This window comes from Tiliqua scincoides, chromosome 8 (assembly GCF_035046505.1).
Source record: "Tiliqua scincoides isolate rTilSci1 chromosome 8, rTilSci1.hap2, whole genome shotgun sequence".
NCBI classification, from domain to species: domain Eukaryota; kingdom Metazoa; phylum Chordata; class Lepidosauria; order Squamata; family Scincidae; genus Tiliqua; species Tiliqua scincoides.
The window spans coordinates 37,908,240-37,936,227 of record NC_089828.1 but is presented as its reverse complement, the minus strand read 5'-3'; the positions used below and the strand labels follow the sequence as shown (position 1 = coordinate 37,936,227).

Below are 27,988 nucleotides of genomic sequence, written 5' to 3'. Positions count from 1 at the left end.
AATTTGTTGACTTGAAAGGATTTAGTGGAAATTCACCTATCTCACAGAAGTCTGCAAAAGTTTCTGCCACAATAAATCTGTTGCTTTTAAGGTGCTATAGGATTCTTGGTGTTGCGTCAAACTCATTTCTGTACTCTAGTCAAATAATATTATCTAGTCAGATGACATTATAGTACTACTCTCAGCTACTAATGAAATGACAGCTTCTTTTTGCAAGTACCAAGCCCCCATTCTAGCCCTGCAGTGTTTGCTCTTTCTTTCAGATATATGCAGCAAGCCCATTCTCTGACCCAATCCAACTAGACAACCCTGACCCACAGCCAAAGATTGATGGAGAAGAGGGGCTGATCTGGGTTATTGGACCAGTCTTAGCCGTGGTGTTCATAATCTGCATTGTCATCGCTATCCTTTTGTATAAAAAGTAAGTGTGTGCATGCGTGCATATTTGTATCTCCAGTCTGTGTGTGTTCCTCTCTCACTGCACAGGCAGTGTTCCCTCTAAGCTACATGGCTGCACATCTTGAAACCAAGTTCTTCAGAGCTCAGCTTTCCTGGAAGTCTGGCAATGATACGTGACATCATTGCCAAGTGTCTGGAGACACTGCCATGCAGCTGCATAAATAATCCACACCAGTGCATAGACTCCTTAGAGCAGGGTTTCCAACTTGGGGGTCATCCCCCCAAGCAGGCAGGCATGGTTTTTCAGAGGGACGCTACCCCCTTAAGGAGGGTAGCAACTTGACTGGAGACCTGGAGCTGCCATTATTACTGCACTTCCAAGTTTCACTGCCAAACATGGGTAAGTTAAAAAGGTTTTTTACTTGCCCTTGTTTGCACTTTCCTGAGAGTAAACCCCATTGAGCAAAATAGGACTTACTTCTGAGTAGAACTGGCTAGAGTCAGGAGCAGGCAGCCAGCCAGCATGATGGGAATAGAGAATGAATGGGTGAGGGGGAGGCTACAGGAGGAGGGCGGCTCATGATTGGCTGAGGATCAGCCAGTGAAGTGCCCTGAGCCATTCCAAAGGAAAAAACCAGGAGCCTGCTGGATACTGATTGGCTGTTCTGTCTGTCCCCATTGCCCCCCTCCTCCTTTGGGAAGGGGCCCAAAACACTGAAGGTGTGCCTTGACAATTTTAGCATCTTCAGTGTGCCATGAGATGAAAAAGGTTGAAAATTGCCGCGCTAGTGTTACCTGGAAAACCTAGTGAATACCGAATTAGCAGATATTGAATCATTGAGCCTATGGGAAAAATGGGGTTAGGTTCCAGGGGACCCTCTTCATCATACACTCTATGAACTTTATGAACCTGAACTTCATAAAGTTATCTTCAAGTTAAGTAGTTGGGACTATGTGCTAGCAAGGGCTTATCAACATCTCCAACATCTGATGCTTCCTCCTCTGTGTTGGCTATCCCTTGAAGATTGCCAGCCCAACAATGAGGCCTCAGAGTTCAGCATTGGGGAGGGGGTTGCTTCACCCATCCTCCTTTTCCACCTAGCTCCTTCTCTTGGCTTGCCTCAGCTCCAGAGCAGTCTTCAGGTTGCCTTCCAGAGGCCTCTTATCATCAGCGTCTGATCATTGCCAGGGTTGTGAAAGTTTAGCTGGAGTCCCCCAAGATGGTGGACAAATCTGGAAGCAGACACAAATGTGTCCAACGATTCTTCACGGGTCAGTACCAATGCCCGTTTGATGCGGTATTTGACTTGTGGTTAATGAGAACAGAGTCGCAGATAATGAGAGGCAGGTGGCAATTCTGCTGCTGCAAGTGAGCGAATTTGCTTATAAAGATAACTGACTGTACATGGCATTTAAAGGTGAACCCCAATATTCACTGGTGGTTCCAGAATGAAACCCCAGTGGATACCAAAGTTCCAATGTAATTTAAAGTGCATGCCCTATGGAAAATGCCCAGATTTCAAATTCAGTGCCCAGTTCACATTATATGTCATCTGTGTGCTGGATGTCTGGGGTGGGCTGTGGTGTCTCCTCCATCAGACCACCATATTTGGAAGGAAGTTTACTGCAAACCAGATTTGGAGGGCGGGGGAGGAAGTTGGGGAGAACTGGGGAAATGTTCCCCTATCTGCCACTCCCTTTCTAACCCTCACGTTTCTTTTCTTCCTTTCTCTTTTTTTTCCTGCTTCCTTGGACAGCAAGCCAGACAGGTAAGAATTACGAAGGCTTGAGGTCTGCTCTGGAATTCTGGTACAGATAAGAGGAGGGCACCTCTAAAACATGAAATGCAGCAAATAATATCAATATGGCACTAAAATCCCCCAAATTTGGTAGGGCTGAACTGTTAAAATGTCAGTCTTTCTTTCTAGAATAACTCTAAACACTGTAGCTTTTCTTCATAAGGAAAGTGTCCCAGCACACTAATCATTCTGGCCGCTCTCTTCTGCACCTTTTCCAGTTCCACTATATCCTTTTTAAGATATGGTGACCAGAACTGGACATAAGATGTGGCCTTACCATTGATTTGCAGAATGGAATACGGGTTGAGCATCCCTTATCCAAAGTGCTTAGAATCAAAAGCATTTTGGATATCAGATTTTTCCGTATTTCAGAATACCTGCATTTACATAATGAGAGATCTCAGGGATGGGGCCCAAGTCTAAACACAAAATTCATTTATGTTTCATATACCCTTATACACATAGACTGAAGGTAATTTTATACAATATTTTTTAAATAATTGTGTGCATGAAACACAGTTTGTGATTTTATTTCATTAGGCAAAAATGTAAAATAAAAAAATCATGTTGACACTCAAAAAAGTTCCGTATTTCAGAATACTCCATATTTCAGAATTCCAGATAAGGGATGCCCAATCAATAATAATAATGGTTTCTTTGTTCTCAATCTCTTTCTTAATTATCCCAAGCATGGAATTGGCCTTCTTCACAGCTGTTGGACACTGGGTCGACACCTTTGTTGAGCTGTCCCCAAGCCCCCCAAGATCTCTCTCCTGACTAACAACTCAAAACCCATTAGCATATACCTGAAATTTTGATTTCTTGCACATTACTTTACACACATACTACTGTGTGTACATGTGTACTACGTCACACACTTACATTGAAGCACATCTGTCATTTTGGCACTCATTCCCCCAGTTTCCTTTTGGAGCTCTTCAGAATCCCTTCTATTCACAATCCCTTCACAATCCCCACCAGGAAACGTTTAATATCATCCACAAACTTGGCCACTTCCCTGCTTATCTGCAACTTTTGATCATTTTATGAACAAATGGCTTCAATCGGTCAGGCACTCAGCTTGTGATTAAGGTCATCTTTTCCTGTGGTGTGCGTTATATCCTGTTTTATGTGTTTTGTTTATAAAAACTTGTAATTTTTTTTTTTACTTGACAAATAAGCAGTTTTGATTTTTTTCTCAGATCTTTTATAGAGTTGTGTTGCAGATGAAAGTGTTTTATTTTATTCAGCATTAAATGTGTCTGAGCAGGAAATGAACTAAAGCAGGGGTGCCCAAACCCCAGCCCTGGGGCCACTTGCGGCCCTCAAGGACTCCCAATCCAGCCCTCAGGGAGCCCCTAGTCTCTAATAAGCCTCTGGTCCTCCAGAGACTTGCTGGATCCCACACTGGCCTGTTGCAACTGCTCTCAGTGTGACGGCCAACTGTTTGATCTCTTGCGTGAGCTGTGGGATAAGGGCTCCCTCCACTGCTTGCTGTTTCACATCTGTGATGCAACAGTGGCAGCAAAGGAAAGGCTGGCCTTGCTTTGTGCAAGGCTTTTTTAGGTCTTGAGCTATTGCAAGACCTTCTTTAATTCATATAAGTTTCATCTCTAATATAGTCATTTATGTAAATTTATTCAAATTTGAAATGTAAATTAATTCTTTTTTTTCCCCGGTGTCAGAGAGATGATGTGGCCCTCCTACCAAAAATTTAGGACACCCCTGAACTAGAGAGTTAAAAATAAACTAAAATAAACTAAACTGATAAACTAAAACCGAATCCAAATTTGTAATGGTTTGGTCCATTTGTAATGGTCCTTGAGAAAGTGAGATCTTACCAGTAGGTGTCCCACCCCACCTCTGCTTTGCAAAATGGCAAACTGTGTAGACAGAAGCAATTGGAAAAATTGTTTATCCTTTTCTTATAATATTAAAACTTGGATTTATTCAATAAAATTGATTTGCAGTTAGTTCAGGATAGACAAAAGGGATGATTTCCATACAATATATGAAATATAAAACTAGTCCAATATAAATAAATACAAATCAGTGACATCACTTGGATTCGCGTCACCCAGTGCAGGAGGCCTACACATCACCCCGTGCAATGGGTGGGGCAACACCCCAGGTGGTGGGCGTGGTGATGTACCATCGCCCCACTCCCACTGGCTTTTTGGCTGTATCTTTTGATAGAATACAGGTACTTCAATGTGGTTTGTTTCATTGCATTCTGCATGAATTTATGCATTGATTGATATATAACATGATGGTATTATTCCTCCAAACTCTGATTTTAGTGATTTTGAAAGCTTGTAGTCACACACACATCTTTGTCAACTTACTAACACCTTATTGCAGCAGTTCTCAAACTTTTAGCACCGGGACCCACTTTTTAGAATAATAATCTGTCCAGGACCCACTGGAAGTGATGTCATGGCCAGAAGTGACATCACTAAGCAAATTAAAATGAATAATTATAAATAATTAAATTAAAATAAAAGAAATAATTAAATAAGGGGAGTCAGCCCTGTTCCACCAAATGAATTTTCTCTGTAGTCTGCCTACAATAACACCCCCCCTCCCCAAAAGGATCAGTGAAATTTCCAGCCCTTCCCAGTGCCCAGTTTAAAGCTCTTCTATTTCAAACATATCAAGATAAAGACCCACCTCGCTTTACAAGTGCAAAATAGAAAACATTCCCCTTACCACTTGAAGCCTCTTTTTTTTGGTCCTTTTTAGTGGGCTGCCTTCTGGAGCATTTGTTGAGCTTCAGTTCCATTGGATCAGGACCATTCTGGTGTCCTCACATTCCCCTTTGCCTGGCCTGATCAAAAGCCAAGGCACGTCTGCCTGCTCGTGAGTAAACACGACCATGAGGCTGTTTGGCTTTCCATAGGGCTCAATACACTCACAGCTAGGAGGGAGGGACCTCCTTCTTGGGTGTTTTTTGGGGGCTGCTTTACCTGGATAGGGACCATTCTGGTGTCTTTGGATTCCTCTCAGCCTGCTCTTTCCAACGGACTAAGGCAAGTACGCCTAATCGCAAGTAAATGTGCGATATAGCTCAGTTTCACTTTCCATAGGGCTCCATGCATTTTTTCTTTCCGGTTTTTCGGCCATAACTTTTGAAGGAAAGGAGCTATTTCACTCTGGTTTTTTGCATTGCATTCCGCTCAAAATTCTGCATCCAACGGTGTATGGCCTGACAGGGTGGCTCCTAAAACCGCGATTTTAGCACATTATCTCCCAGTATGCGTCAACCCCCGCTTACGCGTCACCCAGTTCAGCCCGCACCCGCCTAGCGACCCCACTGATACAAATATTGTGAAGCTTTTATACTGTAAGAGTTGGGTTTGCTATGAATGGATGAATTACTGGACTGTTGAAACAACTGCTGACTTTGATGGATTTTGAGTTATGAAACTTGGGGTTGAATGAGGCATAGCTCATTCACCTGGGATTGTATGCTTGTCTGATAGGGCCCAATGCTATCCAACTTTCGAGTGCCAATGCAGCTGAAATGCAGTATTGAAGAAAGGGAACAAATGTTCCCTAACTTGGAGGAGGACTCCATGATTGCCCCCCCCCCCCCCACACACACACACACAATAGGATGCAGCTCATGTCCAATTGTCATGGCTGCACAGACACTGGAAAATTGGATAGGATTTGGCCCTTAGTCAGTAAAATGCAGTCAGTTCAGTTCCTCTGTATATTGGGACTATAATGTGAAAGCAGGGGAAGTTTAACCCTCTGCCCTTGCAATGGTCCTGATCCAAATCTCTGAAACATGTACACGCCCATGGTTTGCATTGGTATCAGTTAGAACTTTTTGTAGAGCAAGGAGCAGATGTTGAGGGCAGATTGCTAAACCTCCCTGTCACAGTACTGATCTGAAAAAGGGTCCTGCTCCATCTAACTGCTATTTAAAAAGCATGCCAGAAAGCAGGGTTTTTTTTTTCTTTTTTAAAGCATGCCAACTCCAGTCATATGCTTAAAGTAATGTCTAGTTTGTCCCTTGGTACTACTGTTTTTCACGTGGCTTTAAGACCAGTTTTGTGGATTTTTTATTTTTATTTTTTGTGAGCCATCTTAAGCGCAGAAGAGAGAGATGGGATACACTTCAAGTGTTTTTAAATAACAGAAGCAAATAGTAAGCAAGTTGTTAAATTCAGTGCCACAAGGTAGAGATCACTCTTTGGGTTAACAATTCCTAAACTATGTACCACAAAAGAAGTGCTTGGTGTAGCAAAATATTGTTAAGGGACCTGTGAGCCCAGACTACCCACCTACAGAAGAGGGAGCTTCCTACAGTGTCTCTGCAATCACTTGGTGCAGAAACACAGTGACCTGTGCCCAAAAGAGTATACGTCTGTGCCTCAGTGCAAGCGTCCTTTCAAATTGGGAAAACAGCAACTTGCACAGGGGACGCTCTTCTAAGAGCAGTAATTCTCACTTATATGCAATAAAAGCAAAGCCTTTTGTGTCTGAGAGTGAAGCAGTGCCTGCCATTTAAATTCTCAAATAATTGGGTGACTGTGGCATAGGATGCATTTTAGCATAGTAGACATAGCTCTGAGCATAATGCAGGTGCTTTTAGCTCAACATTTTGCTTTCGTCTGTGCTTCCCTTTCTTATTAGCAAACGGAAAGACTCTGAGCCACGCATCAAATGTATGCTGAACAATGCTGAGATCGCCCCTCATCACCCCAAAGATCCAGTGGAGATGCGCCGCATTAACTTCCAAACTCCAGGTAACAGGCTGTATACTCCCATGCTACCCTGCTTCCCCCTCCCCACATCCCCCACTAAGGTGTAAAGATTGACTGCCCGTAGTAGGCAGTGCTTGTATGGACAGGGCTGCAATATTCTTTCTGGTTCCCCTCCCCCCCAGCTGCTGAAGTGGGAGTTCCCACTTCACACAGTTCAGGTACTACAAGCAACATTGCCCATCTTTCCAGATTGGCCTGGAGTCTCCAGGAATCAGCATGGATCTCCAGGTGATTCCTGAAATCTTGGAGATTTTAATAGGGCCTCCCTTATTTAATGACATCATGTCTTGTTGAAGAAAAAAAAAATATCCAGGAATAATTGCAGTCAGGTCATTGAATGTAAACTTCCTGAAAATCTCTGGTGGGGTGAAGGTGATGTGTTTTTTAAAGCTGGTTTCTAGCCCCTGTGGTTTTCAAAATATGCTGAATTATATTCCTATGGGTACACTGAAGTCTAAGAAACCAGAGGAATTGCTTGATATGATTTTCAGTAGATGCCCAGTAGAGCTCTTTATCTCTTCCCAAAGACAAGCAAAATCAGAATATTTTGCAAAATGAAGGAATCTGCTCAATTTCATAATTTGTACAGGTCACAGAATTTTGCACTGCTTTACTTAGCAGAATTGGTTGATCCTGGCAATTTTTTTATTAGGAAAGAATAGGTTTGCAGTGTTTAATCAGTTAGTTCAGTGGTTCCCAAATTCCTACAGGGGAGTTGGCAACCAGGTAAGTTGTGGGCAGAGAGGGAGGCGGGAAGGTGACAGCAATGGCGCCGCAGTGATCTCAGCAGCCCTGGTCCGATGGCAGCGTCAGTGCTGCGGAGATCACAGCTGCCACTGCCAAGGTGCTTATCTCTTACCAGTTTTCTTCCAGTTTTCACACAAAAACAGAAGGAGCTGCTGATTGCAGATAATGATTGTTTACAGAAGGCTCAGAGGGATATTGGAGGGTGCTGCAAGCCTCCAGGACTCTGGAAGCCAGGTAAGATAAGAAATAAGCACTTTGGCAGCAGAGATCACAGCAGCAGTGCTGTGATCTCTGCAGCATTGTCGCTGCCATTGGAGCAGGGTCACTCCCCTTAAGGAGGAATGCCCTGCTTCCGGTTCCCCTGATGGGTTGTGACCCATCAGTTTGGGAACCACTGAGTTAGATTATTCAGTTTAAAAATACGTTGATCAACTTACAAAGTGCCCTTAATTTAATTGGGCAGCAAATTTTCAAAATTGTTTTAATTATTTTGAATGCAAGTACTTGTAAAGATAGTAGATGCCATTAGAAGAGTCACCCCCCCTTTTTTTTTTACTACATACTGAATGTGAAGTTTTTTTTACTTCATTTTGAAGGAGGAATTGGATTTTGTCTAAAAAAACATCACTCAGTGCTGTTGAAACAATGAGACAAGTTAGGGCGCAATCCTTTCCAATTTTTCCGTGCCAGTGCAGCTGTGCCAATGGGATGTGCACTGCTTCCTCTGGTGGAAAGGCAGTCACAGAGGCCTCCTTAAGGTATGGGAACACTTGTTCCCTTACCTTGTGTTTGGAAACGACTGGGCCCTTAGTCATTCATATCAGTAGGAGTTGGGTGACTTTCTTTGAATGCAACCCATTATCTCCAATGTGTGAAGAAGGGGGAATGCTACTTCATCATTTTTTCCCATGCAAATTACACAGATTTAATTGATTATTTAATCAATTAAAAACTCATGTGGTTAATTGGTGAAGATTTCAGAGTATATAGAGCTCTGACTGGAGGCCTCTGTGTCAGTATTGCATTGTAGTGCCTTTACCATATAGATCACATCTTCCTCAGCTGCCACTGTGGACTGGCCATCTGAAAATGCAGCATTTAACACCTAAACATATGCACCAAGTTTGCAACTGACCATCTTGCTCCCAGAACCATTTGTTCTCCGGTTGTATGAGCAGTGCTACTTCCTGATATGTTGATGAAAGCTCTTAGCTCTTTTCTCCATGAAGTGAGCAAGTGCTACAGAAGGCCTTGGCTGACATATCCCTCTCTGTGGGAATGGTACTCAGCAACCAACTGTATGTAACTCTGTTGTTTTCATGCATGCATTGTACCAATGTGAAATCCACCATAGAAGCACAGTAGGAATGCAAAATCTCAACTTGCCTTATTAAATTTATTTTAAGGCAAGATTCTTGTCCTTATGGTCAATGCAAAGTCTTTGAAAGCGTGTTGGTAACTGCAGCCAACAGTAGTTTTGGTGTTTAAATTATGGCTGAACATGTGCGTATGAAACTTCCTTCTACTGAGTGAAATAATTGATCTGCCTTGCCCAGTATTATCGTCTCTGACTTGGGCTCTCCAAAGACTCGGGTAGGGGCTTTCCTGCTACCATAGATCCTTCACAACAGTGATTGAAATTGGGATTGAAACACTGAAGATTGAAATTGGGACCTTCTGCATGCAAAGCATGTGCTTTACCACTATGCTTTAGCCCCCCTGAAATCAGCATAACTGCCTTCTGTGGAAAAAGGCTACTAGTTAAGTTAGACTGGTATTTACTCCAACAGCTGCACTCTGTCTCAAGTAGAAAGCTCTTTCCTGGCTCTACTGCCTAAGATTCTTTGCCTGAAGGTACCAGGGACTGAACTTGGGAGACTTGAGCATGCGTTGTGTATGAAAGCAGTGTGCCACTGAGCGATTTCTACCTTCCCAAGAGGAATTCACAGCAGTGTTGTTCCACTGTTTCCTCTCCAAAGTGACTATGCAGGATGTTTTTGGTGCAGACTTTCTTGGCAGAACCATAGCTATATGTTTTTGTAATCTAAATTTGTCACAACTGAAGCAAGAGATTGGTGCTTATTTGTTGTGGTCAATGGACCAGTATTGCCTGCTGCATGTATGTGGCCTGGATCAGTTTTTTTTGAGAGAGAGAGACAAAAAACCGTACAGTAAGGACATCATACTGCATCACATGCAGTAGGGAAAGTGATCCAAGAAAATGTATCCTCACCACAGGTGTGTGTTCTCACCAGGAGCACTTTATTTATGGCCAACTCACTACTTCTGTGCCTAATTAACTATTATTATAAACAGTTAAGTGGGCTGAAGGCACAAGAAGATAAGCAGGTATGGGTCTGGTCAGTTCCTGGATGGGAGACCACCTTTTTAGAGCCTTGAGTTTGGCTATAGACTTCCTCAGGTCCCAGGGCATGTGCTAAAGCTCATTCTACAGACATGTTACTGAGGCCAAGCAACTGAGAATGTGGTCTGACTTGACAAGTAATTAACTGTATGACCATGTGGGCTGCTTTGGGCTCCATGGACAAAATGATGGGGCAAAAATCTATACATAAATAATCATATAAATAAATAAAACAAAATAGCATGTGTTACTAAACATCCTTGCCAAAAAGTGCAACTCCATCACATCAGTGAATGACGACTGTGTTGATCCTATTTCTGTAGTTATTGCAAGATATTTTTAAAAGCACACTCACAACAGATGTCCTTTAAAATACATTGCTGAGTGGTGTGTGTGTGTGTGTGTGTGTGTTGACTTTTTGCAACCCAACCATGAATATATCCAAAAATGGTCTGTTGAATTTTCCTGTGACTCCTCTTTTGACAAGCAAGAGCACACCAACTGAAAGGTGTGTTGTAAAATGGGGAATTTGATCTTATCTATGAATTACCCTTCTCAGTGGTTCTGGGATAGAAACCTGTATGCCCATATGGGCTGTCTTGTCAGCTAGACAGGGTCACATGGTTTGAACACCAAAGAGAGGGGTGTCCATCCCTAGACCAGAATGAGAACCTGGAGCACCTTCTTGCAGCAACAGAAACAAGCAGCATAAGGTTTAAATGGTATACAGGTGGAGCCTGTTTATCCGCAGATTTTTCTTCCATGGATCTGGCTCAGCACAGGTCCCTCAGACCCGCATTGAGCCAGACTCAGCTGTACCTGAGCCCTCCAAAGGGCTTTCTGAAGCCAGCAGAGGCAGTGGGCGGATAGTCCCCTTTAGAGGGAGAAAGGGGCAGAAAAAAGCGGATATGAATATTTGCTATTTTCAGTATCAGCGAGGGGTCCAAGAAGGGATCCATCACAGATACTGAGGCCCCACCTGTATTAAACTGGTATACAGAAGGGGAAAACCCACCAGACTCTTACTGCCTAATCCAACAGCCAAGGCAATGGGCTGTCTTAACTCCAGTTCCCCTGAGAAATGCAAACTATGAATCGGTCAGGGGGGTAGATCGAGCCACCCTGGAATCACCACAAAGATGAATACAGAGCTAGGACCAAATTTCCCCATTCTCCAATGGTTTCAGTGTGGCTTAGTCTTTCCTTGTGAGATATACCCAAGCACTGCCTCTCCCAGGATGGGCACTACTCTACCGATCTCTACACAACCTTCTGTAGCATCCACCTGCCAAAGGGTGCATTGGCTGAGGTGAAACCATCCTTTCAGTAGTACTTAGTGAATGTCTGCACAGTTTTCCAAATTACCACCTTGCAGAAAGCCTCAAGCACAGGGCAGCTCCTAGAGGGCATGGCCCCCTCAGCAAATGTGCTATTATTCCCATCAATCTATCCTTGAGCCTTGTACACTGCTGGTATACAGTCTCAAATTCACCAACAAAGGGTGGACATAGACATTGACCCCAATTTGTTTGTTTTTTTAAGAAATACAAAAAATACTTCTAATAGTGTAATACAGACTAAGTTGAATGTTCTAATTACTTACAGCAGTGGTTCTCAAACTCTCTGGGAGAGTTTGAGAGCCACTAAGTACTTGCATAGGCGGGGAGGCAGTGGGGGCGGGGGAAGGCAGCCGCGCGATCCCCAGGATCTTCCGCTTTAGCGGAGGCGGGGCGCGATAGCTCTGCATTTACTTTCACTGCTGCGGGGAGCCCTAATGCAGGTCGCACCGGGCTCCCCACAGCTCCCAAGCCCCTGTAGCCCCTCTGGGCGACACGATCCTGGGGATCGCGCCACTGCCTCCTCCCTGCCTCGAGGCTGCCCCGCCCCTTAAGGGGGCAGAGGCCAGGACTCAAGCCCTGACTTACAACCTTGTATCTTAGTAATCTAAATTAACACCCATATGTATGTTATATCTCCAACACCCCTCTTATCTACTCGTTATAAGTATTCCATTTTCAGATTATTATTTCAGATTAATGTTCTCTGTTCCTTTCAATCTAATCTTAAAATCCACAGTTCATTAATTCATGATTCTCTCTCTCATGCAGAAAGTCAATAATTGTTTTTCAGTTCTTCATAAAATTTTCTGTTGATTTCTCTTTAAATATAAGAACATAAGAACAGCCCCACTGGATCAGGCCATAGGCCCATCTAGTCCAACTTCCTGTATCTCACAGCAGCCCACCAAATGCTCCAGGGAGAACACCAGACAACAAGAGACCTGCATCCTGGTGCCATCCCTTGCATCTCACATAGCCCATTTCTAGAATCAGGAGGTTGCACATACACCTCATGGCTTGTAACCTGTATTGACCTTTTCAAAGAATTCTAAAAGGTTCATGAGGCAAGACTTACCCTTACAGAAGGCATGCTGATTCTCGCTCAACAAGGCTTGTTCGTCTATGTGATTTGAGATTCTATCTTTGGTGAGGCATTCCACCATCTTATAGATGTTAGGCTAACCAGCCTTCGGTTTCTCGGGTCTCCCCTCCTTCCCTTTTCAAATATCAGTGTGACATTTGCTATCCTCCAATCCTCTGGCACCATGGCCGTTTTGAGGGACAAGTTGCATATTTTAGTCAAGAGATCAGCAACTTCATTCTTCAATTCCTTAATAACTCTCGGGTGCATGCCGTCAGGGCCCGGTGACTTACTGATCTTTATCAATAAGTTCTGAAACATCTTCTCTTTTAACCTCTATCTGACTTAATTCCTTGGTCAGGAGGGGCCGTTTGGGCAGCGGTATCTGCCTGAGGTCTTCTGCTGTGAAGACAGATGCAAAGAACTCATTTAATTTCTCTGCCACCTCTAAGTCTCCTTTTATCTCCCCTTTCCCTCCTTAACCATCCAGAAGGCCAACCGCTTCTCTGGCGGGTTTCCTGCTTCTAACATATTTGAAGAAGCTTTTATTATTCCCTTAATGCTGCTGGCCATGTGTTCCTCATAGTCTCGCTTGGCCTCCAGTATCACCTTCTTACATTTCTTTTGCCACAGTTTGTGTTCCTTTTTTATTCTCCTCATTAGGGCAAGACTTCCATTTACGGAAGGCAGCTTCCTTGCCCTTTACGGCCTCTCTAACTTTGCCGTTAGCCATGCGGGCACCCGCCTGGACTTAGTCAAGCCCTTCTTCCTTTGCTGGGTATACACTTCCGCTGGGCCTCTATTACTGTTGTTTTAAGCAACCTCCATGCACTCTGGAGAGATTGGACTCTTTTTACCTTCCCTTTCAATCTCCTTCTAACCAACCTCCCCATTTGAGGGAAGTCTGCCCGTCGGAAGTCAAGGGTTTTTGTGAGAAATTTGCCTGGTATTCTTCCCCCGACATGCATGTCAAAACGAATCGCAGCATGATCACTGTTCCCTAATGGCTCATTAACACTGACATCTCTAACCAGGTCCTGAGTACCGCACAATATCACCTGTCCTCTGGTGGGCTCCATGACTGGCTGCTCTAAGGCACAGTCATTTAGCATGTCATGGAATCCAGTCTCCTTTTCGTGACCAGAACACAAATTGACACAGTCTATATGAGAATAATTGAAGTCCCCCATGATTACAACCCTGTCCCTCCTTGTCACCTCCCTGATCTGTTTCCTCATTTCAAGGTCCCCTTCTGGTTTCTGGTCTGGAGGACAATAGTACGCCCCCAGTGTTACATTGCTCCTCAGGCCTAGTAATTTAACCCACAGAGATTCTGTGGTGGTATCAGACCTGCCTTCAATCTCTACTTTGCTGAATTCTATCCCTTCCTTAACATAAATGGCCACCACACCTCCAACACGCCCCTCCCTGTCCCTCCTGTAGAGTTTATAGCCCGAGATTGCGGTATTCCACTGATTTTCAGCATTCCCCCAGGTTTCCGTTATGCCCACTGTGTCAATGTTTTCCCTAGTCACCAGACATTCCAGTTCTCCCATCTTTGCTCAAAGACTTCGGGCATTTGCATAAAAGCATTTGTACGTGGAATGCCCCAGGATGGGCTGCTTATTAGCTCCTTTATCCCTACATCCTCTCATTGTGCCAAACTGTCCATCACATCCCATCATGCTACCATTCCCAATTTCTTCTCCTACTCTGTCATTACCTTGTTGTTCTCTAACCTCCCCATCCTTGTCCCGTAGGGATGGGGAGTCCTGAACCGGTTGCCCCTTGGTTCCTGTCGGCTTTCCCCCAGGGGTCAGTTTAAAAGCTGCTCTGCCACCTTTTTAATGTTATGTGCCAGCAGTCTGGTTCCATTCTGGTTCAAGTGAACCCCGTCCCTCTTGTACAGGCCCCGCTTGTCCCAAAACGTTCCCCAGTGCCTAACGAATCTAAACCCCTTCTCCCTACACCACCGTCTCAGCCACGCATTGACACCCCTGATCTCCGCCTGCCTAGCTGGCCCTGTGCGTTGAACAGGTAGCACTTCTGAGAACACTACCTTTGAGGTCCTGGCTTTCAGCTTCCTACCTAATAGCCTAAATTTGGCCTCCAGGACCTCCCGACTACACTTGCCCACGTCGTTGGTGCCGACATGCACCACAACTGCTACCTCCTCCCCAGCACTATCTACCAGCCTGTCTAGACAAGAAGTGATGTCTGCAACCTTCGCACGAGGCAGGCAGGTTGCCATGTGGTCCTCACATCCGTCGCAAACCCCCCTCTCTATGTTTCTAATAATCGAATCACCCACTACAAGAAGCCCCCAACCCTCCTCCCGCTGAGGAGTATCCTGAGTGCTTTCGGATATGGGCCCGTCTCCTGGAGAAGGGGTCCCCCCTAGGGGATTGTTTCCTCTCCTCCAGGATGACGTCCTCCAGCCCTGAAACTTCCCACCCGGGCAGCTGAGGAGCTGCACGCCTGAGGGTGGGACGAAGCCTGATCGTCCCTGGAAGTCTCCCCATGGTCCTTCTCTGCCTGCCTCTGCTTTTCCAGGCTGGCCACCAAGGCTTCAAGGGAGCATTCCCTGAGTCCCTGGAGCTCCTTGCACCGAGGACACACCCATGACATGCCCCAGAGGCATATAGTCATACATGTGGCACTCAATGCAAAACACTGGATAGCCCTCACCCTGCTGCTGACTCTCTAACTGCATAGTTTTGTTTGTTTGTTTGTTTAGGGATTCTTAAAAACCCTTCACTGGTTTGCTGCCCTCTTCTCAAGGGAAGATGAAAGGGTGGTGTCAGGGGCCCTGGCTTCCTCACCCTGCTGTTGAACTTGCACAGAGGCTAAACTTGTTGTGCTTTACCTGGTACTTTGTTCCTGAGGCACTAGGTTCCCAGAGGTCATGCGTGTTTCTGCGGAGAGGCTCATGCAGTGGCAGGTGCTAGCTTTATTCTCCTAGCTGGCTCCTCCTCCCTCCCTCCTTGCTGATTGAAAGGGGGCTGGTCTTCCCAGGTGAGATTACAAAAGATCAGCAAGACAAAAGGCTGCTGATGTGCTTAATCTACTCTGCAGGCTCCTGAATGGGGTGCTTGGATTTGCCTAATGGGGCTCTTATCAACTCCTGAAGGTCAATGACTATGCTCTAAAGGACAATGATTATGCTAAATTGCCCTGGCTGGGAACTGGCCCTTCCTAGGTTCTTACCCTCCTAACTCAGTTCTCTTAGGCTGGACTGTTTTTTAACCTCAAGCTGCTTTTTATTTGAGTTTCAACTGCACTGGTTTAAGAGTTTTTTGGGCTTGGCAGAACTTACACACTAAGGTTACATCCTGTTTAGCCCTGTTTATAACATAGAGATACCAAGTGTGCTTTCTCTATTACCCTCTTCTTTGTTTAGTTTGGACTCTAGCTCCCTGTCTAAATTATACCTCCTGCTTTTATTAAGTGTGCACCTTTATTTAAATTATTTATTTATTGCTCTTATCTAGAGCCTGTGTCCCAATTTACTGAACCTTTAGATTATGTTCTAACTATGTTCTAAGTTTAATTTGGGTTAAGTAAGGGTTAATTTAAACAAAGTAGAAAAACTTGCTTTCCACTTTATCCTCCTATGTTTTATTTACTTTTCCAAGTGCCTATACCTAGGGCCCATACTCACAAGTAGGACTCTGCTCCTGCTCAGAGTAGACCTATGAACACACTTATTTATTTTTATTGCCCTCACCTAGCTCCTGTGCCCCAACTTGCTGGACCTTACACTCCCTCCCTCAGGTTGGATTAGGTGCTAACTTAGGTAAAGCTTAGGGCAGGAGGTCTGGTCTAGAGGGTAGAGCCTCCATCTGCCTGAAGATAACATCCACAAGGTCGCCAGTTCGAGGCCACCGGCACCGTGCGACCTTGGAGCAGCTGACAAGCTGACGAGCAATTCCATCTGCTCTGAGCGTGGGAGGATGGAGGCCAGAATGTGAAGCCAGATCGGAATGAAACACCTTGAATGTAGTCGTTCTTGAAAGAAAGAACCTTCTTTGAAATTGTAAAAATCCCTATTTAATAAGGGATTTAATAAAGCCTGCCTATGTAAACCGCCTTGAATAAAGACCAAGAAATGCGGTATATAAATACCTGTTGTTGTTGTTGTTGTTGTTGTTGTTGTTATAAAGCTTAGGTAAGGCTAAGCTAAAGGTAAAGCTAAATTTCAATGTTGATTTAAGGTTAGAAGACAAAGAGTTAGAAAGACAAAGAGTTAGAAAGAGTACACTTACCTTCTCCTTCTCCTCTCCTCTTTGCAACTCAGAGAGTCCTCCCTCTTCTTCTCCAAAACTCAGAGGTCCACATGGCTTCTCCTTGCACAGAGGCTAAACTCGCTGTGCCTTACCTGGCACTTTGTTCCCGAGGCACTTGGTTCCCAGAGGCCACGCATGCTTCTGCAGGTTTATTCTGCAAATAAAATCATAAGTTTGTCCATCTCTGCAAAGTCCATGACTTTTGTCCACCATACTTCTATTAACAGAATGTCTGTAGTTTTCCAATATTGTGCATAAAGTATTCTAGCCATGTTTATCACATATAAAAATAAAATTTTTGAATCTTTTTTCCACATATTCATCTATCATACCCAGTGAAAAAACTTCAGGTTTCATTTGCACATTTGTTTTTAAAATCAACTGTATATGTGCATTAATCTCTATCCAGTACTTTAGTACATGTCCACCACATACAATAAAAAGATCCCTCCTGTTTTTTACATTTCCAGCACTTATTTGATATATTTTCGTACACCTTCGCTTACTTGGCGTCATATAACATCTATAAATCATCTTATATACATTTTCCTTGATGTTAACACTTAGAGTTAATTTCATATGCTTTGTTCATAATTTCTCCCCCTTTTCCATTGAAAGTTCATGACCTACATTTTTAGCCCAATGATTCATACATTCTTTTACCTGTTCATCCTCTGTTTCAAATTTCAACAACTTATAAGTCTTAGGAATTATCTGCTCTTCTGATTCTAATTGCTTTTCCAATATTGACTCTTCCTCTTCAAATACTTATAATTCTTATCAGTTTTAAATCTTTTTGATATTTGTAGAAATAAATCGATTGACAATTAATACCTTCTTCTATTAAGTCTTCTGCAGATTTCAATTTATATTGTCCCTATGTAAAACTCAATAATCTTCTTGTAGTCATTGTCTCCATATTTGTAATTTAGCTGTTGAAATGTTGCGCAGCTCAGCACATCTTGAAACAACTTACAGCCCAATCCTGAGTTCCCGTGGCGCGTGGCTGTGGCGGCACCTAAAACGGCTACCACCACATCCTGCGTACCTCGGGCAGCTGCAGGCAGCACCTCAGGAGAAGGGAACTTTTGTCCCCTTCCCCTGGTTAAGGGAAGTAGCCCGACAATGGGAAGTGATCATCTCGGGGAAGAGCATTCATGTCAGGTGGCGAGTCCCACACAAAAGCTCAGGATCTGATGGAGCAGAACTCCACCAGTCATACTTCCTTCCCTCCCCCCGACACGCCTTCCCCCGCCCTTTCCCTGCCTCCTGCCTCGTTACGCCTCCTCCCCGCCTCCTCTCCACGGCTCAGCAGTCTATGCAACTGCTGAGCGGCGGAGGCCAGGCTGACCCCACATTAAGCCTCACAAACATGCCTTACGGTACATTTGTGACAGTGCATGCCAGTGGTACGCTGGCATGTTGAGTCGAGGATTGGGCTCTTAGTTTCCAATTTAAAAGAGTTCAGCAAGATGTTTTATTTTCAGTAGTAAAATGTAAATAGTTCGACAAGTTCTTTTATTTTCCCCTAAATCACAGCTAGATGTCAGCATTACTACATCCTGAATGTCTTTGCTGAAAAAATACCATTTCAGTCCACAATTAACTGGGAAATATTCCAAGAATGTCAACAAGAAGCACAAAAATGATAAAGAATGAAAAGCAAGCGGTGAAAGCAGTCTTTCCCTTTGATCACAAATTCCCAACAGCAGTCCATAAGAATTCGTCATACAAGTCTATTTTCATCTTATTCTCAGTATTTAGAATGTGAAATCATTGCTGAACAATTACACTGTACTGCATGTCATCAATTCCATGAGCAAAACTCTCTCCTTTGCTGTAGTCTCATTCTGGGATTTCTGTTAGTTGTTAGCTCTTTAATTTTAATTATTCATTACTCCGGCTGTTGGTATCACTTTTGTTTTTTTTTAATCCACATGTTTTCTATTCATCTCCTAAGTCCGTTCTCCACTACATGCCCTTGAAAAGCAAACTGCACATAGGAGGTCAGACTTATTTTCCATATGCTTCTTGAGCTCGATGTTTTTCTTCTCCCTCACTCTAAACTGCACCAGATTCTTGGAGCCTCTACTCTATGGGACTAGAAAAGGAGCATTTTGGAAGATTTGTGGTTTATCTCATTGTAAACCCTTTCCATCCAGGGGTATCCTGTTTATTTCTGCAGACGTACCCTGCCGGTGCAGAGCTATCAGCAAGGTTGCCAGCCTGACATTCCTCCCATCCAGAAATCCCCCAGTTTGTTTATTTCATACAAGTAGTCCATCACCTCAGATTTCCTACAGTCCCTAGTTTGAGGAGGGGGGACACTAAGAGTTCAGCAAACATCTAAGGCCGTGGTTTTCAAACTCTCCAGGAGTAAGTCCTTGCAGGGGAGGGGAGGGGAGGGAGGCGGCGGGGGAAAGGCAGCAACACAATCTCCAGGATCACATTGCTCAGGGGGGCTGCAGGGACTGGGATGTACTCACCAGTCCCTGCAGCAGCCCTCCTGGGGTGCAGGGATCCCTGCGCGAGTGTCTGCGATCGCTCCACTTTCACTTTCTGCATGCTGGGGAGCCCTGCAGACGCTCGCGCAGGGCTCCCCACACCCCGGGAAAGCTGCTGCAGGGACTGGTGAGTACATCCCAGTCCCTGCAGCCCCACTGAGCGACGGGATCCTGGGGATCACCTTGCTACCTTCCCCCTTGCCCCTGCCCCTTAAGGGGGCAGAGGCCAGGGCCCTCAGGCTGAGGCGTCACAATGGCCCAATTTGAATACCACTGATCTAAGGTATGCCATTCTCACTCCCAGGCATGGACCAGTTTGGGGCAGAAAGAAGGCAAAACAGCATCTTCCAACCTGTGAAACCTGGAGTTAATTTCAGGAATGATCTTTCCAACACCTTTCTATTATTATGAAAAATACATAGTTCCCTGTTTACAGACAGGTCATTATCTTCAAAACTCTCCAAAGTAATGTCCACTAGAAACGCTGTCTAACTTCTTGAAAAGACAAGTAGCCATGGGTTCAAAGGAAGCCCGCTATGGGCTCTCAGGACCAAGCTTACTTCCTGGGCAAGAACTCTATGAATAGGAGAGGTTAGGGCTCCTCTCCTGAGGAACTGGTATACATGGGGTATACATGGGGCGAGAGGATAGGGTCCTCCTGTGAGGTTGACCCAGGATAGAAAAGCTGACACCTAGCATTTCAGTGTGCTGGTGCTTGGACCTGTGTCCAAGCAGAGCTGAAGAAATGCCAGAAGAAGATTAGTGTAATGGTCAGATTTTCAGGTGACATCCATCTTGGCATCACATGATAAAGATGCATCAAGTCAAGTTATAAATTCAGTCGGTTGAATGTTTTCTGAACAAGAGTAAGATAGATGAGACAGCTGCCAACGTGCTAGGACAGATAGTTCTGCTACTCAACATCTAGTCAATGATCTGTAACATGCTTGGTTGAGGATAAAGAATGGGTCCCTATGTCAGGAGATTCTCCCATTGGGGAAGTCACCATGGTGGAACAATTAACATCTTGGTCAAATCTTAAACCATGGGCACCTGAGCCAATGGGAAGCCATAAGAACGATCTTTTCTTTCCTTCCTGGCCACCTGAAGGACCCTGGGAATTAGACAGAAGGGGGGGAGGCATGCAAGGTCCCCAGTGGCTGTGATTGGTGCAGCTTATTGTTGTTACAGGATTGAAAAGGCTGCCCTGCCCTTTGAAAAGAAGCTCTTGATCTGATGGGTTGAGGCAAACAGGTCCATCTGCATCTGTTTGGAACTGCTCGTTTTTGTTTTTGTTCAAGTGTTTGCATGGCACTTGGAGTGGTGGAGGAGTTGTGTGCTTAGCCAGTCCACCATTATGTTCGTCTCCCCTGGAACATGCTGTGCCCTGGTGGAGCTGAGATGCCTTTTCCACCTAGCGGAGTGTTTGCTTGGCTCCTTTTGAAGAGAAAGGGACTAGTCCCTCCCTGCCTGTTCACATAGGCTCTTGCAGATGTGATGTCCTTGCAGATTAGGATGTGTTGGTTCTTGGAAGAACCAGCAGTCTGGAAGCACTAGGGAGATGGCCCAGAGCTTGAGAATATTGTTGCCCCTCTGTGCCTCAGAGGCCTTGTCCTGCAGAGTCCTGAAGATGGGTTCTCAGACATGGAGACTAGCATCAAAAAAGATGCAGATTCACAGGGCATCTTAGATGGGGAACCTGGAGTTCAGGCAATCATTTGAGAGTCACCACTACAGGTCACACCACAGCAGCTGAGATAACTCTATCAACCAATGTTTACTCTTGCCTATAAGTTTCTGGAATAGAAGAAGCATGAATTGCGGGTCCCAAGCCTGAAACACTGTCCACGGAATTGTATCCTGGCTCAGAATTAACATTCTCAGGGGTTGTGCTAGGATGAGAACATTGGTCTGAGAAGTCTTCTTTGAAGCAATGAAGAAGTGAGTGTAAAACCCAAAGCAAGTTGATCTCGGAGAACAGGTTTGATGGCATCCAGGATGAGGCAGTGTTTGAGTTCACAGGGCAATGTTTGGTTTTCATCCTCCTGAATTCTATAAACCTATCCCTGGGGATCTCCAGAAGCTCCATAGACTATCCCTTTCTCACCATATTGAGGACCCACCAATCCGGTGCCTGTCTCTCCCAAGAACTGGTGAAACACTGCAGGTATAGGCCACTATGGAGAAAGCCCAAAGGAGCTCCCACCCCACAACTCTATCTAAAATTGGAGAGGGGGGAACAAGAAAGAAAAAGGGGGGGTGGAAATCTGCTGCTTCTGCTGAAAAGCAGTTGAAGTTGGTCAGGAGCTGAGCAAGGGCTCAGTCATGCCCGATGCATGGCTGATTGATATGGGATCAAAGGGAGCCTCTTCTCTTGGAGATCTTCAAACCATGTGACCCTACCTGGCTATCAAGAGAATGAGCTTCCCACAAGAAATGACCCAACCACCTTGGAACTCTGGAGAAACAGATTGATGGGTTAAACAGAGTTAAAGGAATCTCTGTTTACAACATTTTTTAAAATTGTTGTTTGTTTGTAATGTGCGTGTGACAGTATTTGTTCCAGTTCCATCTTGCTTGCTCCTTGGGCCAAGGATACCTAGTATTTGTGTGTTTGGGAAGAAGAAACAAGGTTCCCTTTTCAAAGGCAGTGTTCCCTCCTTCCTCCCATCCTAAGAACAAGGGACTCTGGGCTAGCCACAACAGCAGAAAGAAAAGCCCTGTGCTTTCAGCAGCCATGTGAAAGATACCATAAGTGGGCAGGTTTGCAGCACAGAGTGAGAAGGTATTGTTTGAACCCCCATCTCTTTACACTGCCTAGTGCGTGTACTACACTGCCTAGTGTGTAGCATTGTTTCTTGCCCCACACATATCTCCTACCACAGGTGGACTTTCCTTGGTCTGTCACTCTAGCTTTTCACACCTCTACTAGCAAAATTCCTCTAATGAGGATAGGCAGGTCCCCTTTCTCAGGAGAGTTTGCAGACTATGTCTCTGTATCATCTGTGCACAGAGAGTAACTGCAGCCTCCTGATCAGTGAGAGTTGAGCTCACTGGTGTCAGATGTACAGAGGTAAGCTTAGCCCTCACAGCAATGTGATTGTATGCATGGGAAAAAGAAAAGGGATGCCCTTGGGGGCATCAGTGGAGTAAGGTCTAACAGCCCAATCCTGAGCTGCCTGGTGTCCAAGGCTGCAGCAGCACTGAAATGGCTGCCGCTGCATTCTCTGGACACCAGGCAGCCACGGGTGGCTCCCAACGCCTCCTTGTTCCCCTTCCCCTGAGTAAGGGAAGCAGCCGTGCAATGGGGCTTCTCAACTCTGCACTGGCTGTTCAGCTGGCACAGAGTAAAGTAATTCCATTTCAGGCCAGGACACCCAACACTGGGCTTTGGATTCGGTGGAGGTTTGAGACCAGTGGGGCTAGATTCTGAGCAAATAGTTAAATGAAACTGTTTTGTGTTAAATTGTAGCCCTGTTCTTTGTCTCCTTTCTGCCCCTATCTCCCTATCCACACACAAATGTCCAGAACTTGAAACAGTAGCCAAAAAAGTTATCCCTTCCCCCCCCCCCCAAAAAAACCCCTTTCATTTCCTCTTAAATTTTGTGTTGCTTTTTTTGATTTGGTTTTTCTTGGTTGAGTAGCATTTTTTTTATAAAAGTGTATTTTTGTTGTTTTTCTGTTTTTTTGTTTTTGTTTTACTGTTTTTCTGCAGATTCTGGTCTGAGCAGCCCTCTCAGTGACCCTGAATTTGATCTTGAAAGTTAGTTCCTGTGTGTTTTCGTTCCTGTCCGTTTCATTGGTAGTGCTTTCTCCCTGTTCTCCAATCATTCACCAAAAATTTGGGTTGTCGTTTTGTTGCACTTCTTCCTTTTGTGTTCATTCTCTCTCTCTCTCTCTCTCTCTCTCTCTCTCTCTCTCTCTCTCTCTCTCTCTCTCTCTCTCTGCATCTCTATGGCTTGTGCCATCTTGTTCCTTGTTCTGTACCATTTGTTTCATACCAACTGTGCTCCCAGTTTTACAGTCTTAAAACCAAAACATCTTTTGCAAAATATTATTTGCAGCTGAGTGAGTGAGTGAGTGTGTGTGTGTGTGTGTGTGTGTGTGTGTGTGTGTGTGTGTGTGTGTGTGTGTGTGTGTTCAATGGCTAGCTGCAGAAGTTGGTTTGATTGCATGTTCTTCAGGGCTTGCCCCTGCCCAAATACCACTGCCATTCTAATTTTTCACTGAACACCTAAAATAATCATAGGCAGTGAGAGAGAATTATCACATTGCACACCCTGCTTCACCTTTGCTAGGCATGGGGGGGGGCACCTTGTGTGCCTGACCAGACAGAAGCCCCCCCACCCACCCACCCACTCAATTCTGCACTAAGTTTTTTTTTGGAGCACTTTTTTGGAGCACTTGTTAGACATTTATTGTTAGTTCACAGACAGGAATTGAGATAATAAAGCTCTTCCTGTACCACTTCTACTGTAGTTTGGGGCATTGCATGGTTGAATGTTGTCAGCACAGAGAGTTTGGTGTTTCTTTTTAATTGGGGTAGCATGCAATCATTGCAACCCTCCACCTACGCTCTGAAATGGTGCATTTCAGAGACAGGTTGAACGTATGAAGTTGCCTTCTGCTTGGTTCATCTAACTCAATATTGTTTACTTTGACTGACACCAACTTTCCAAGATGTCAAACAGGGTCTTTCCCAGCCCTAATTGGAGATGCCAAGAATTGAACTGAGACCTTCTATGCACAAAGTAGGTTATCTACCACTTACTACATCCTCTTACCTTTGACCCAACTCCATCACAACTAGGCCTTTGTCAACTCTCATGGTTTCGGCACATTGCACATAAATTTATTTTTTGCAGAGAAATCAGCAAGAGGTTTTGATTGTGCTAAGGAGAGGATGATGCTCTCCAACGAGAGATATGTAATCCTGGTCCACAGGTATATTCAATTTTAAAACCAAGCTGGTTACCTTTCTAAATTCGCTGAGCAGCTTTCACCCCCACCTGATGTGTGACTGAGCATGCTGGGGGGAGGGATGCTTGAATTATAAGGTAAAGGAAGGAAGGTTTTATTGAAATCCACAAGCCTCAATCCCTGGCTACCCCCTCTGTTTTAGCCAAATCATAGCTCCCCTTCTGCAAACAGTAAAATGCACCATCACCACATGACTGTTCCCCTCCTGGCCCCTATGTAATTTAAATAGTGGAAGAGCTGTTAATTTTGGGTCTTCTTTTCAGGTTGCCCTTCCCTGCCCTGTCCTGCCATTCTTAGTGTGTGTTGTTACATCACACGTGTGGCACATTTGCTCCTCAGGAAATAGAGCTGCTACCTTTTTTGTTATCAAAAATTCTGGCACCTTGAGGCTGACTGATTCTGGACTTGTGCAGAGTGTTTTTCCTATGAGTAAAACAAAGTTTTTTTTTCATTAAAAGTTGTCTTGGGCATGCATGTTCAGAGTAACTTTCTCTCCTGAAGGAAAACAGGTTTTTTTTTAATGACATAAATCCAAGGTGTCTTTGAACATGCACAGCATCCTTCACACCATGAAAAAAATATTTATATTTTTTTAAAAGGAAAAACAAACTGTATTGACAGCAGAAATAATGAAAATAGCTACATTATTTTTTCTGACTTTTTAATCAGCAGTCGGCATAGAAGATAGAATTTGGGGCTGGCCATTACAAATCTTGCCAGCTGGCTGCAAGACTATCTGAGAGATAATTAATATGATTACGATGATCTCTACAGCACTTATATAAACCTAGATGCTATAGAGAAAATAGAAGCCCTGCCTTCAGGTTTACTGTTTAAGGGCTTCCTAGATGCATGAGAGTTAAGGAGTAGAAGACACACAAAAGAGAAAGCTTCCCTGGAGCCGAAGAATAAAGAGTTGAGTTTCTGTCAGGCATTTATTAGGAATGTATCAACCCCTCCCCCAGAAATATCACCAGTGAAATTTGTTTGGCTTCTCTTGGAGACTCTCACATATTTTACCTAAGGAGTTCCTGAAATTTGCTTTGAATTTTGTTGATTTGAACAGGGTTGGACCCTGTTAAATGCACCAAAGGTAGGAGCCATGCAGATAATCCAGTGACAGGAGGAAGAACTGCATGTGTGAGATGGAAAGATTACATGAAACTTCCAGAAGTCAAGGGAATGAAGAGAGCATGACATGGAGTAAAAATATAGAGCAAAAATATGTATGGGATCAAGAATGATGATGTTTGAGAGCTGATAGAATATGGAAAGAAAGAAAGCAGGGAGTCATAGCTGAAAAGAGGAGCAACACAATCATAAGGATGAGCAAAATAGATTGGAGCTGAAGAATTTGAATTGAAGGGAAAAGGCAGGCTGGGCAATGACTCAGATTACTCAGAAATGTAAGTAATTTCTTACTTGATTCTTCCCATTATCAGATGGTGTCAGAGCCTACTTGGCTCAATTTAGAATAGGAATCCTGAGCTGCCACTCCAGCACCAGTTCTATCCACCTCCTGGTCTAACTCAGGTGCAGAGCTAGAGGGGAAAAAAATCCCACTCTCCAGCCCAATATAACTTAGTTTTCACATTTTTGGTTCAAAGAACCAGTTAACATTATTTCATTGACAGAGGAGGCCTCTAGCCTGCAACAGAATGTGACATTCGGGTGACTGGGTCTGTTGAATGATGTAGAGGGTGGGGAGGAGGGAGAGTGCACTCTTGAGTTCTTGCAATAACAACATTAAGGAGATTTCAAGGACTTGAAATGCTAAATGAGAACTCTCCCTCTAAGATGTCTCTTTCAAAGCTAGAAAAGAGGTCCTTCATTAGCAACCACACTGAGGGAAAGCCAGTTTGACATTTGGGGATAGGAGAAATGTGCAGTGAACTACAACCACCCCTCCCTGCAGTTAAATAGAGGGCAACCCATTCCTGAGCTGCCCTTTCTGCTAGGACTGCTGGGGTGCCAAAATGGCTGCTACGGCATCCTATGCACAACAGGCATAACAGGCACAACAGGAACCAGCGGCTCCTCAGGGGAAAAGGACTTTCATCCTCTTACCCGGGGAAGGGAGGTAGCCCTGCAATTAGGGCATTCAAAATAATAGAAAGGGCTGAGTGTTCGGGAAAAATATGTGGAGTTTTTGACAAGTACCCAAAATCAGTTTTAATCTCTCACCATGCTACCTACATACTGTTAGCCTACACCAGTTCCTGTCATTTTCTGTATACACTTTTTCTGCCAGTTACATAGGGTGGACTTCAGGAATATCAATCAGGGCCTAAACATGTGCATAGGTACACCCCTTTCTCAGTCCTCTTCCTCATTCTGGTGTGTTGAGTTTCCTTGCTGAATTTTGTGGGGTAATCCCCAATTGGGAAAAACCAACTTTTGCAAAAGCACACTGTGAAACTGGTGAATGCCACACTTGCTTTGGCCATCTCTGTGTCAAGTTTTTCAGGTTGTTTCACTCTTGTGCTGCCACTGCCACTGCCACTGCTGCTGTCGCTTGCTACAATGTTTAATCATGCAACACTCATTGGGGCTCGAAATTCTCCACAACTTCCTGTCATCTCCCCACCTCTCCCTCCCCCATTCCTAGGGATCTGTGGTGGTTTCTTGGAAGACAATAGGGAGGAGTATGCTTCCCCATGGCTGCTGGAGCCCCTGCCACTGGAACAGTGGGCCGAGCTGCTGGGGCATGGTGCTTAGGGGCTCAGGCACCCCAGAACATTTTGTTTCACCTAGATATCTTTTAAGCCATTAGTTGTTTGTTTGATCTTTCTCTGTAAACCGCTTTGTGAACTTTTTGTTGAAAAGCGATTAATAAATATTAATAAATAAATAAGTATTGGGTGGAGAGTACCAGCTGGGGTGACTTCTATCCTACACACTTAAATTGGTTTTAAACTGGTATAACTCTCATGGGTTCCCTTCAAGGAACTCAGAAATTTTGTGAGGGTGCTGAGAATGTCCTGAGACCTAGCTCTTTTGCAGAACTACATTTCCCAGGGTTCATTGAGGCAGAGGCATATATTCAACTGCTTCTCCTCATTAATTCCCCTCATTAAAAAAACCCAACAAAAATGTGACTGCTTTTAGTAAACCAGCACAGTAAGGAGTTAAGTTTATTGGAGCCCTCTTCTTTGCTACATTAAAGGAGCTTTTCACATGAGAATTCAAAATTTTGACACCTCCCACCTGTAGCCTGATGTAGTACAATCCAGAATGCTACCATATCCTTCTGTGTAATAACTCTGAGACAGAAATCCCCTAACTTTTTTTTTAGAATAAGTTTCATTGAAATAAGTGTAATTTGGTTCTGAATAAGCATGCTAGATTTGAGCTGTTAATTATTAATTGTGAGGTTTTATATGTGATATACCATAATATATTGGTTTAAGTTTGATAAACTATTTCACTCAACAGTAGTAATTCCCTGTCCACATGAAATACTGAAATACTATTTCATTCCCCTTTGCCATTACAGGCTTCCCTTAATTGAACCTGCACCTCTAGATATCAATCAGTCTTGCATGATTGTGATATAACCTCCTTAATATTGGAATCTCATTTGCCTAGGTGGACATTATCTCACTCTCTCATTCATTCACTATTATTGAGAAATGAGAAGAAAAATCTTGTGGCGCTAAAGACTGTTTTAGCTGCCAGAATTGGAGCAGCCAAGAACATTTGGGGCCGTGAT

The 27,988-nt window shown here is 44.2% G+C and overlaps 1 protein-coding gene across 5 annotated transcripts in view; it reads left to right on the top strand.

The window, feature by feature from the left end:
• Positions 1 to 27,988, top strand: part of PTPRS (protein tyrosine phosphatase receptor type S) — a 442,958-nt gene that overhangs the window by 371,694 nt on the left and 43,276 nt on the right. For 3 of the 5 annotated variants that reach the window (XM_066635289.1, XM_066635290.1, XM_066635288.1), the window contains 3 exons: positions 264 to 421; positions 6,843 to 6,955; positions 23,012 to 23,059. In XM_066635289.1, coding sequence (XP_066491386.1) covers positions 264 to 421; positions 6,843 to 6,955; positions 23,012 to 23,059 — 319 coding nt within the window. The remainder of the gene's footprint in view (positions 1 to 263; positions 422 to 6,842; positions 6,956 to 23,011; positions 23,060 to 27,988) is intronic. The other 2 variants (XM_066635292.1, XM_066635291.1) reach the window with 1 other exon arrangement.